Genomic DNA, 12397 nt, shown 5'->3' with positions numbered 1-12397 from the left:
CATTCCACTTAACGACACCACTGATGAGAATTCAGATGGCCAGAAATATGATGATGGTGACTTTGTCATTGTGAGCTTTGCAGGTAAAACCATTAGGTCTGCTAGGCCTTGTTTAAGAAAATTGTCCCTCAATCTTTGTAAAATATTTACTTTATTTACTTTAAATAAACCTATAATAAGTGATTGTCTAATGGATTTGTCTCGCATTACAGTTTATGAGATATATATACATATCAATGGCACAATTTACCCCATGGTATTCTCTCCAAAGGCAAAACTTACACCACACCGGGGGCAAGTTGTGCCACAAGACAACTTTTTTTCCGAAAGCTATATTTCTTAAACAGTTTATTTCAGATCCAAAGTTATTGTTGCTAGGGATGCACAACACCCTGAAATATATGTACATATTTGAGTTGTAGACTTTACTGTCAAGGCCTCACTTTAAAGTCACTTTGAGTAAAAAGTGGCACATCTCGCCCCACTCTCCCCTACTAAATATTAATTTTCTATTTTTTTTCTGAAATAAGCAGTTCCCTAATTTCTTTGTTGCACATATTTTTTGGGGAAATAACTTTCCACCAACAGTCAAAAATGTACCAATGCATTGTATGCATACTGCTGCATTCATAAAGTATGAGACCTCTGGATACCTGTGTCCTGTAGATGACTAGTCTCTAAGTTCATTTAGTCAACTGTTACTGTACACGAGGCACATTGACATTTTTCTTTTCTCAGATCCCCTCTCAAGTTACCACTCTACAGAGGGGGTCAGAGTGCAGTGTCAGCATAGTACAGTGCCCCTAGAGCAGTTTGGGGTTAAGTGTCTTGCTCAAGAACACAAGAGATGGTGGGCACCGTAGATGTAATAGCAGCCACTACTAGTTCTACATATAATATTGGGGCGACTGTGGCTCAGGTGGTTAAGTGGGTCGGCCAATGATCCAAGGGTTGGCGGTACGATCCCCGCCCGGCCACCTGTGTCATGGTCGTTGTGTCCTTGGCAAGACACTTCACCCACCTTCACCGTGCCTTGTGTGAATGTATATGATTGCTGTGTGTTTGAGGTGGTGGTCGGAGGGGCCGATGGCGCGGAATGGCAGCCTCGCTTCCGTCAGTCTGCCCCAGGGCAGCTGTGGCTACTATCGTAGTTTACCACCACCAGTATGACTATGTGTGAATGAATGGAACCTGGAACCCTGTAAAGCGCTTTGAGTGCCTTGAAAAGCGCTATATAAATCCAATCCATTAACACCCTCTTGTCCGGTGCCAGGGGATCCAACCAGCAACACCATGGTTACTGGACCCCTCTTTCCTCTAGGCCAGGGGTGTCCAAACTACGGCCCGCTTTTTATTGGCCCGCGGCCGATTTTAAAAATATAATGCAATATGGCCCTTTGAGAAAAAAAAATAATAATTTTTTTTTTTGCATTTCTTAGTTAACCCACTAGTGCAGGGGTGTCAAAACTGATTGATTGGCCCTTAGCACATTTTAAAAATATAATGTAATATGGCCCTTTTAATTTTTAAATAATCTAAATGCACTCATTATATTACAGAGAAATATGTCCCATATAAGAAAAAGATCACCAAGGCCATCCCAGAGGACACTGCATAATATTTTAATTTTAATTAATATTATTATGGAAAATCCATGTGTCCTTCTCCAATAGCTTCTAATTCATCTGACACAGTGTTTACATTTTTTTCATACAAAATTCTTCAGCTTTAGCCTCTTAATTTCCCTCTCAAAGTGCACCAGATTCATGCATTTCACTTTAAAAACTTAAAAAAATCTCCCGGGGGGGCATACCCCCGGACCTCCCTTGGAGGGGCGGGATCTCAGCTGGCTACTATTTTCCCCCAGCTGGACATGCAAAAGCAGAAAACACTGGGTGTATCAATGGCATTTAACAAGAGGGGGGATGTATCTTTTTAATGTGCAAGTAAAGTGTTGCCGTGAAGAAGGATTACAATTTACGAAGACACTATGAAACTAAACATCAGAGCAGCTACATGTCCTGATAAATGTGTTATTTTTGCAAAGTGGCTCGGCCCTTCGTAGATTTTTCTGTATGTGGCCCTCAGTGAAAAAAGTTTGGACACCCCTGCTCTAGGCCATCCTACCTTGTTTGATTGGCCTGGGACTCAGTAATGTTTTATACTTGAAGAAATTGTTAAAACATTTTGTTGTTATTTTCTTGAAGTTACAATATTTAGTATAATACACGTAAAGGCTAGATGGAACAACTCTTTAGCTGTGTGAGAGGACTGGCTCTTACATATAAACCTTATTAATCAATAACTCAGGTATTGACATGGTCCACAGAGTGGGCAGGAGGGAGAGGTGAGGGGGGGGGACCGTTATGAGAGAGCTGATACTGAGTAGGTCAGATGTGAACACCAGTGGCTTGTGTCAGTGTGTCTATGCATCAGTCCACCATGCTCCATCCACTGCTCTGTCTGCTGCTAGCCTCTGCTCTGCTGCTCTGCCACACCGCACCCATCTCCACGGTCAGTGTCTGCAATCATGTTTGAATGACTTTTCTCTACCACATGATTAGAATGCAATAACTATTTATTTCTAGGATATGTACGTTTTTATAGGAACATTGTTTTCTTAATGTAAATACTGTAGATCTCGTATTTAGTCTGAGCTAGGCTACATTTTGGATTATTATTATCATTTAAAGTAGACCTCATTCTGCCAAAAAAATTAAAATAACAGAAGCTGATGACCCATGTCGGTGGACTATGGAGTGCAGTGTGGAGTGTGAGGTTGAGAAAATATATCAGTGATTCTTGAGAAGTGGGACAAAACAGGGTGCAATGTTGAAAAAATACAAACCCTATGTTTATGCAAATTAAATTACATGTTTGTATCCAACATATACTAATTTACTGAGCTAAGCTTTGACACAACCTCCCAGCTTTTTTTTTTTACCGTCATCATCACCACCGTCTGGCGGTGTTGACATATTTAACGTTTCTCAAACATAACAAATGGATTTTATCTAGTAGCCATTTGGTTTTTCTGTTGATGTTATGGTGCTAGTGAACTACTTCAGGAAAATAAAATTTTCAAAAAATTTTAAATAACTTCTTCAGAAATTGTAAGTCGGTGTTGACATATCATGGCTGTGACACAGGACTTTCAAGATTCGGAAATTAAAATATTCTAAAACTACAACACTTATCAGAGCCTGTCTGACTCTAATGTACTCTGCAGAGATATAATTTAACAAGAGGTCCTTCAAATTGAAAGCTGCCCCTTATTTCGCCTGATTTTATTACATTTTACATAATGAAATGTCTGACGGTGTTGACTTGCAGTAAAGTGGTCCCACCACTTAGAATCCTTATGAAACATGAATCTGTTGTAGAAAAACTGTTTTTATTGATATGAGAGATTATTTAGTGTTGCTTTTGATGAAAAAAGCTATTTTAAATCATTAAAGTACATATTTAATAGGTTTTATTGCATATGAAAGATTGAAACCTTCTCTGAGGACACACTGTTTTGACGTCGTGAGAAGATAACAAGTGTCATATATTTGACATAATAATGATACAATTAAAGCCACTACGGGTAACATGGCACGTTGGCGTCCCCTTTGGACAAAAGCGGTAGTATTTTTACGATGCCCGCTGTCGCAAAGCTGTTTTCTAGCTCGTGCCAGGCGTGCGAGTGTGAACTGAGAAGGGTGCAATATAGTGCATGTCCGTGTGTTGAACGTGTGAGGACTCTTTTCGGCTCCGTGAGAGTGGTTTTGACACTGCATCAACTAATGCCAGTCAGTGCTACACACACCTGATTGCAATGAGTTGATGCAGTAGCGTCACCTAACTACTCTCTCTCACGGAGCTGAAAGATTACGTGTCCTCACAGAAAGCGAATGAACGAGAGACGGCAGTTAGTATGGATCACGATGAGGTAATGTGTTTGTGTTGTTGATGTAAATAATGACTATTTCAGATAATGGTTATCTGATGATGGTGAAGCAAAGCAAACTTTGTGTTAGTACCAACCGCTCATTCATTTAGGAGTAAACACTGCAGTCTAGTTTCGCTCTCGTGAAATTGTATACACGTTGCTTGGCAACGCCCTCGTCCCGCCCGTAGCCTATATCACTCTCCCTTTTAGCTTTTCTTCATTGCATTCTCTTTTTTTTCTTTGATGGTTCAGCCCCGTTATCAGTCATTATGACGACAAATAACTGTCTCAAACAAGGCTCCCGCTCCCCTTCCCTCACCTGGAGGGATAGGCTTCTCGAAAAGCATTGCTGCTCCACACTGAAATCTGCGACCAATACGGATATGTGACCATAGAGCCTGCACGAGCGAACCGAAAATCGGACTGGGTGTGCGACCAGACCAAAAGCAGTAATAAAAACTATATAAAAACGTCTTTCTTTGCACTGATGGTCTCGTTTGCTGTTAAAGGTAATTTATGATTATCAGAGGAAACATGAGGCTGTTTAAAAGATATTTAAATGTTACTCGTAGCCGCTTTAAATTTAAGAGGATAATTGTGCTCCAGACATTCTATTCTTAATCCCTAATAACATCTACAATTTTTAATATTTTTAGTTTTAAACATAACAGCAGTTAATATTGGAAGACGGCCTTTTGTCCCGGTTCTCAAGAATCACTGATATGTAATTTTTATCTTTCAACTATATGTGACTTCTTAATGTAAAATGCATTTAAAGGCACACTAAGCTATTGGAATACAGAACACTTTTCGTCAAAATCAGTTCATATCTACTTACCATCCGCTACCCGTCTGTTGTGTGCACGCTGGAAAGACGTCAGGTGTGTAGGGCTGGGCGATATGACCAAAATCTCATATCCCGATATAGGAATTTCATTTCCCGATAACGATACATATGACGATATAACATATTTTCTGTTAATTCAATTAATAAATAAATATAAAAATGTCATATAAATAATAAAATTCTCAACAAATAAAGTATTTACCCATATTTGATTATTTTCTGCTTTAATTCAAACGCAAATTTTGAAGCATTCAACAAAATAGAAAATGCAAATGTGACATTTGAGTAGTTTTGGGCCGTGTGGGGTTTCAGGCATGGGGGCACAGAATTGACTGAATTGGTGGATTCCTCCTTAGCTTAGCTCTTTTGCCTAATGGAGCTATCCTCTTTAGATGAGGCTGCGGCGGCTTGTACATACACCCCGCGGAGAGGGTGACCGCCCCGGGGAGCGCAGGAGCTTCTCACCGCTGAGAGAGCAGCCGAGCCGCGCATTACTGCGAGCCGGGAAGCGCTTGACAGCCCGCGGGGACAGCAGCCGAACTGCACCGCGTTAGCTCGGCTGCTAACCCCCGCGAGCCTGTCAAGCGCTGCACGGGTAACGCCGGCTCGACTGCTCTGTCAGCGGGGATATATGATCCTCTCCCCATGGTGCAAACACCGACAGGTCTGTTACCGATGGGTTTCAGAGTCCGAAATGAACTTTGATTATCACACAAGCGAGAAAAGCCTGGTGCAGTCAGTTGGTAGTAGTGTGATAGAAGCGCAGCGGGACTAGGAACTAGGAAGCGCTTAGTGTTTCTGCTTCAAAATAAAAGTCAAAGTTTACTTTAATTCCTCACATTTCACCAGTTAAAGGCTTTTAATGTGAAGTTACGCTGAAGGAAATCTTCGGTTTGAATAACAGTAACTTAACTGCGAGCTATATGTATAGTTTGTGTCCTAAAGAGTGGGATTGGCAACATAACGAAATAAACGATATTGCTTAAAATGAAACGATAGACGTTTTTGTTTCGTCAGACGATATATATCGCCATATCGCACAGCCCTACAGGTGTGTGGCCCAAACAAAAACACATTTAATAGGAATACCTGGAATACTGGATGATAGGCTACAATGAATTGATTGTAAAGAAGTAGAAAGTCGAAACTCAGGTCACTTTTGACCCATGTTGAGCACCATGGTTAACGTATGAGTGCCCTTCTGCTGCAGTTCTTTCCCTGTTTCTGTTTAACTACATTTGAAAAACATTAATATACTGTTACTGACTAAACCATTTAAAGATAAACTTCTATGAACAAACAGAACAGGCCAATAGACCCAATCGATTTGTGGAGCAGGAATCAGTTCAGTGACCCCCGCCAGTTCACTGTGCTGCTCTACTCATCCTCCACTACATAGCAGCCTTGAAGTACTAGGAGAAGCACAGATTATGTTCCTCTCATGTTAACTCATTGAGTTGACTATAGGACAAATAAATTAAATGGAATGTTAACACCTCACTGAAATTAATTTCAATTTCTTCAAATGCTGCTTACATGTTCCAGCACAGTGTGCACCCAGTATTACAACCACTACTACTGCTACTACTAATAATAATAATAATGTTGGGACATGCCATCCACAAAAGCTTAATTAGGAACATTCAGATTCATGAGAGGACTATTCTATATTTCTAAATGGTCTTTGATGCTTTTAAGTTGTGAAAAGTATCTTTACAAATGTGTTATTTGCTAATGCTCCAGAAAAGCTGTTTTTAAAACCTAATATTAGAAACATAAGGTTGGCGTAGCATTAACACCTTTGGAATTGGGTCATGGAATTATTATTTTTTGTTTTAAGTGGCTTGCTGTCTATCAGTTTATTCAAAGATAACTTTTTTGTGTATTCAATGACAATATAGGTTAATCAAATCTAATCTAATATCAGCTGAACATACTATGGACTGACAAATCACATCATGCCATACTGTGGGGACAGCAACTACATGAAAGTTCTCATTGAAATATTATCTCATTCTTCTTCTTTTGGGGCCAAAACTATTGCAAATGTATTGCCAATTATACTGTTTTTATCTGTGTTCACATAGCCATTATTGAAGGAACGCTTCCAACTTTTGAATGGTAGTGAAAGTCACAATGTGGTGCGTTGAAGACTAAAACAACCCTGGTTCTACTGTGTGGATGTGTGAGGATAAGTGTGTGAATGAGCGAGAGAGAGGAGGAAGAATATGATCCTGACATGTGGCCGTCCTGCAGGAGAAACATGGAGACTCAGACACCAAGTGTCCTCTGATGGTCAAAGTCCTGGATGCAGTGAAAGGGACTCCAGCTGGGGCAGTGGCATTCAAAGTGTCTCAAAAGACTGCTGAAGGGGGATGGATAGATATCGCTAATGGGTATGTCAAGTATTACATAGAAGGTCAAGCACATCACATGTCTCTCCTCACGATAGGCTATGTATAATACTTATAATAATAACTAGAAAATCCCACGGAGATTTTGAAAGTACGGGCCACCCGGCGCCGACCGCCAGCCCCGCAACGGCGGCGCCCCACCCGTCGGCCGTGCTCCAACGCTTCTACGAACCGCCGCCGCGCGCTTTCCGAACTCGAGTCCCAAGTTGTGGCCGATTGAAGGTTGCAATCGTGGCAAATCTGCAGAAAAATGGCCGCTCTCGCGAATACTTTTTCGTTAAGGGCGGCAGGTTTTTTGAGCTATCTAGCTAAAACTTTATACACATGTGTATGTTGGTCCCCTGATGCTGTGTACACAATTTGGTGATGATAGGTTGGAAATCCACAAAGTAGATAACACTTGACTGTATTTCAGGCCACGCAAATTTGGGATGAAAAAAAATAATCATGGCTGACCCCTATGGTCCAAGAGGCTTTATTGTAGAGCACCATGAGCTCTACAATAAAGCTTACATGTGTAAGAAATTCAAAGTCAAACAGAGTCAGGGGGCGACACATAACATATATTAAGGAGCAATGCTGTTTGAAAGTAAGCAATGGAATTTAAAAATGAATACCAAGTCCAACTCTAAGGGAGCCAAATAAAGATACAAATGGACAACTTTTATTTAGATCAGCAGTTGATAAAAATGGACTAATATTGGAGATATGACTTAAGACATGTTTTGACTGGATCATCAAAACAGAGATTAGAATCAAATATAACCAACGCAGGGCCGGCCCGAGGCATAAGCGAACTAATAGTACAGGCATTTTATGAGAAAATAGGGCTGGACCTTTAAAAAATTGCAACAGAAACCATTCCAACTGTTTTTGATTCATGAATATGTAATAAATAACATACTAAAAGTCTAAAGGAATCCATGTGGTGGAAAGTTATTTTCTAAGGGTTTTCTTAACCATACCTTTATGCCAATCTTCGGCTTCCTAAAGTACTGTTTTATTGTAGAGGGGATATGTGCCAAATTGTTAACCTTTTCAGAAAAGCATGAAACTTGGTACACTTAAACAGTTTGGGGCCCTGAACATTTTCAGATATTTAGCCATTGCAAAGGGTTGTTTTTTGGTAATTTTTGTCTTTATTGGTTAGAGAGAAATATCAGAACCACATGACCCGACAGCAGACCTGGAACTCATATGGAAAACAGCCATCCTGTTTGTCTCACAAAGTCCAGCATGGTCTAGTATGATGCACAGCATGGCAATCACCCGGGGTAAACATCCTTTGTGTTTACCCCATCGGTCGATATGAGATATAGTGACACCAAGTGCGTCTACTCCACATGTAAGTGCCTATGTGAACATGCCCACTGCCACAATTCCACCCCAATCATCACATTTAATCAACCACTGGTGGAAGGAATTTCTTATGAAAGAAGCTGAGCCAGAGGTTATGTTAGTGACTTTGGGAATTCCACACTGATGTTAGTTTTTAGGGGTCCATTGGGCATGTTATGGCTGGTGCTGGGAAGAGGAAGTGATGGAGATTTTCTATGCAGCCAATGCCGTTGTGCACATTATGACAGGGAAGAGGACAATATTGACTAGCATTGATGGAGTCCTCAATGGCCTGATTCTGTGTGATGCACTTGTTGCGACTCCCCTTCAGCTGCAAGGAGATACAAAATATTGTGATGCAGAGATGTAATGACAGTATGAAAACCATTGGTGGCCTCACAAGAGTGCAGGGGATGACATAGCTGCAACATCTGACATGGCTTCACTCCATGTCAGCTTGTGCTGAAGTTAGCAACGCGCACAGTTCTGAACAATCTCCAAGAAAGACACAGTTACAGGGGGCGCTCGTGGCACAGTGGTTAGAGTGTACCCCTAGAGGCGCAGGCCCCACAGAGGACCCAGGTTCGAATACGGCCTGGTTCAGTTCTCTGCATGTCATTCCCCTATTTGCCCCATTTCTACTCTGTCTCTCCAAATCTAATGGAAAAAATCTTAGAAAGACACAATTACTGCTTGGATCCAAGCTTGTGCAGTGTCTCGCACCTATCCTCAAATGTTGCTAGGTCAAAGGCCATCGGAAACAGGATTTTGGTTATCATGGATGGACAAACTACTGCTGAGAACACATTCAAGAAGAGGGATCGAGTGATCACAATCAGTACAAAGATCCTCAGTGAAGATCGATTGTGAAGCAGTGCAGGTGGATCTTCACCTACTTTTCAAGCGACACATAATTGCTGCAAAAGGTTCACAAGAACTGGGGTCCAGGTTAGGTATGAACTGTGCAGTCCGCCTTCAGCTCTGTTTGAGACCTTCTTGCTGCTTCGACAGCCACAGAAGCCAGTATTAACAGATGCCATTTTGACGCTTCACACACCTGACCTTCCTGAAGGGACAGGTCATATTTAATATGTGCTGGATGGTGGAACTTGTTCAGCGCATCGATCGGACACGTATACATACGAAGACATTAGTAAACTGTACAACGAAAATGTCAAAAGGAAGTATGGCTAGGAAGTTTTCATGTTCAACAGGGCAGATCGACCAAAGACATGGCAAACTGTAGGTGAGCAGGTGGGAGGACCAAATCAGCCGCCGTCATAGGTGAGAACATGCTGGTTGCCTTGAAGAAAAACAAGTTCCATTCAAACAACATAAAGCAGAGTTCATCAACATAATCAGTGGTCACCAACAGAAAAGGATCTGTCAGACGTACCATGCCGCCTCACAAATGGGGATCGAAAGAGTGATGATGGGGTGCTTGTAGGGCTGGGCGATATGGCAAAAAATATTATCACGATTATTTTTTCGATATTGATCGATATCGATATTAATCACGATATAAAATGTGATACTGCTGAAGCCTGAAGAAATCAGAGGGTTAAAAAGTTTAAACATAACAATGTTGTTTATTAGCATATTTGTGATTAGGGAACATTGAATCACATTTAAATATAAACAATTAACTTCACAAACATGTTTTATCTGCCCCTAACAAAACAATATAAGATGTATTTAAAATAATGTAAATATAAATAAATAAAAAAAGCTCCAACTTCTTTCACATTAAACTCCTTTGGCAGGGCTGCAGAAAACATCTTAAATCTTGTAGAGACACAACCAATACATAAAAAGTAAAACAGTGGATCAACAAAGGCCCTGGCACATTTATATACTGAACTTTAATATATAAAATATAAAGTACGTAGTGCTTACGTAAGTACAAAATGTAAACATTGTGAAACCAGATATTATGCTACCTAAAATAATGTGTTTAAAACTAAAAAAATATGTGAGTGACTATCACATCAAACTCCTTTGGCAGGGAGGCAACAATCTCAAATATTTGTAGAGGTAGGCTTACAAGGAAACAAAAAATAAGTTACACTTTTGCTAGTGACATTACAGGTTTTTTGCCAGAAAGACTAGTCTGTCTACAGCATCTGGCTTCAAAGCTGCCCTGTGGCAAGTCACAATATTGCCACTTGTGCTAAAAGCACGCTCTGAGGGTGAGCTGGTGGCAGGAATACACAGGTAACGTTTTGCGAGGATGCTCACTCTGGGATAAGTTGTCGAATTGTTTTGCCACCATGCCAGCGGGTCGGTCTCACTGTCTGCCTCAGGTACCAGCAGGTAGCTGTTCAGTTCAGCCTTAATAGTCTGCTCTTCTGTAAGACCAGATGTAGCAACAGAGTAGGACTTCTTGAAAAAGCTGCCCAGTGACTTCTTCTGTACTTTGGCTGGTGTAGCTACAGCATGAGCATCTCCCCCACCTACAGCTGTCGTTGTATATGTGGATGTGTTAGCAGTAGCTTGTGATGTGGTCTGACATTCATCCAGCATCTGAGCCACAGCTCTGGATTTTACAGCCTCAACCTTGTCATCTTCAATGTAGCGGGTCTTGAACCGAGGATCAGTTAGGGATGCCATGTTCAGGAGGTCATCAGTAGCAGCATCATCGTATTTTTCATTAAGGTAGTTGAGGACAGTAGCCTTGATGGTCTTGGTGAGCTCTGTGTCATCAGCTTCTGGCTTCAAGACCTCCTTGTTAAAGAGCTGCAGCACAGGTTTCAGGTAAGAGACAGTCACGTATGCTTCACCCGAGAGGGCATCAGTGAACTCAACAAGCGGATTCAGCGCCTTGTGGACAGACTCCAGGACATCGATGTCTGCCCATGAAAGGATTAAGTGCCTTGTTTTTTTATCAGCTGAGAGAACCTTTGCAATAGCCTTCTCCTGCTCCAGCACCCTTGCTATCATAGCATGACGGGACCCCCACCTTGTTGGTGACTCTGTAATCAACCTGTGAGGGGGTAGTTTGAGCTCCTCTTGAGCAGCTGCTAGTTCTCTCTTTTTTTCCGTGAGAAAGAAAAAGCACTGGCCACTCTTTTGCACACACCCATGGCTCTTTGGATTCGCTGGTCTCTTACACTTCTCTCTGAAAATGAAAAAGAAACACAATGTAATATACCATATAACATATTGTAAAACTTTACTAAGAAAGAAATTACAACAGTAATTTAATTATTATATTTTGTGATAAGTTATAATATTGCCATGAAATTCAGAATCTGAAAAATTATTTTTATCAAATTCCTTTGATAAAAGGAAACATTTTCGATTTTTTAACAATAATCAAATTGATCTGATGAGAGACCAATAATATGTTGTGGGTTGGGGGGAAGGAAAAAAAGAAGCACTATTATTGATCCCCTCACAAAAATGTTTAGTAGCTTACATTTAGGCACTTTATTCCGTGTTTGTTTTACTTACCAATGGCAAGATGAAGCCGATGACCGAAACACTGCAGGCGAGTCCAATGTTTAAGTGAGACAGCTTTGACAATGTTCGCCCCGTTGTCAGTTGTGATGCACATCTGTCGGTCTTCACTAAGCCCCCATGATGCAAGTGCCTCCTCCAGGCCTTGGCTGATAATTTCGGCAGTGTGGTCCTCTGGAAAATATGCCGTCTGTAAGCACCAGCTTTGAAGAGCCCACTCCTCGTCGATAAAATGGATGGTGAGGCTCATGTAAGGCTCGGATGTACGACTGGACCATAGATCCGTGGTTGTGGCAAAGTATTTCACACACCCAAGCTGGATTTCCAGATTTCCCCGGCACTCTTCATACAGACGAGGCAGTGCAGTTTTGGAAAAATATTTTCTGCCAGGGAGATTGTACCTTG

At 41.2% G+C, this 12397-nt stretch overlaps 1 protein-coding gene across 1 annotated transcript in view; it reads left to right on the top strand.

Moving 5' to 3' along the window:
• Positions 1 to 2442: 2442 nt before the first annotated feature.
• ttr (transthyretin (prealbumin, amyloidosis type I)) overlaps positions 2443 to 12397 on the top strand; it is a gene marked incomplete at both ends in the record, with an annotated part of 37059 nt that continues 27104 nt past the window's right edge. Inside the window, 2 exons of the mRNA XM_080032885.1 lie at positions 2443 to 2514; positions 7038 to 7177. Of these exons, the coding sequence (XP_079889011.1) occupies positions 2443 to 2514; positions 7038 to 7177 (212 nt within the window). The remainder of the gene's footprint in view (positions 2515 to 7037; positions 7178 to 12397) is intronic.

This window comes from Ammodytes marinus (genome assembly GCF_949987685.1).
Source record: "Ammodytes marinus genome assembly, chromosome: 8".
NCBI classification, from domain to species: Eukaryota; Metazoa; Chordata; class Actinopteri; order Uranoscopiformes; family Ammodytidae; genus Ammodytes; species Ammodytes marinus.
Note: the sequence above shows the minus strand (reverse complement) of the source record. Positions and strands in the feature narration are given on the sequence as shown.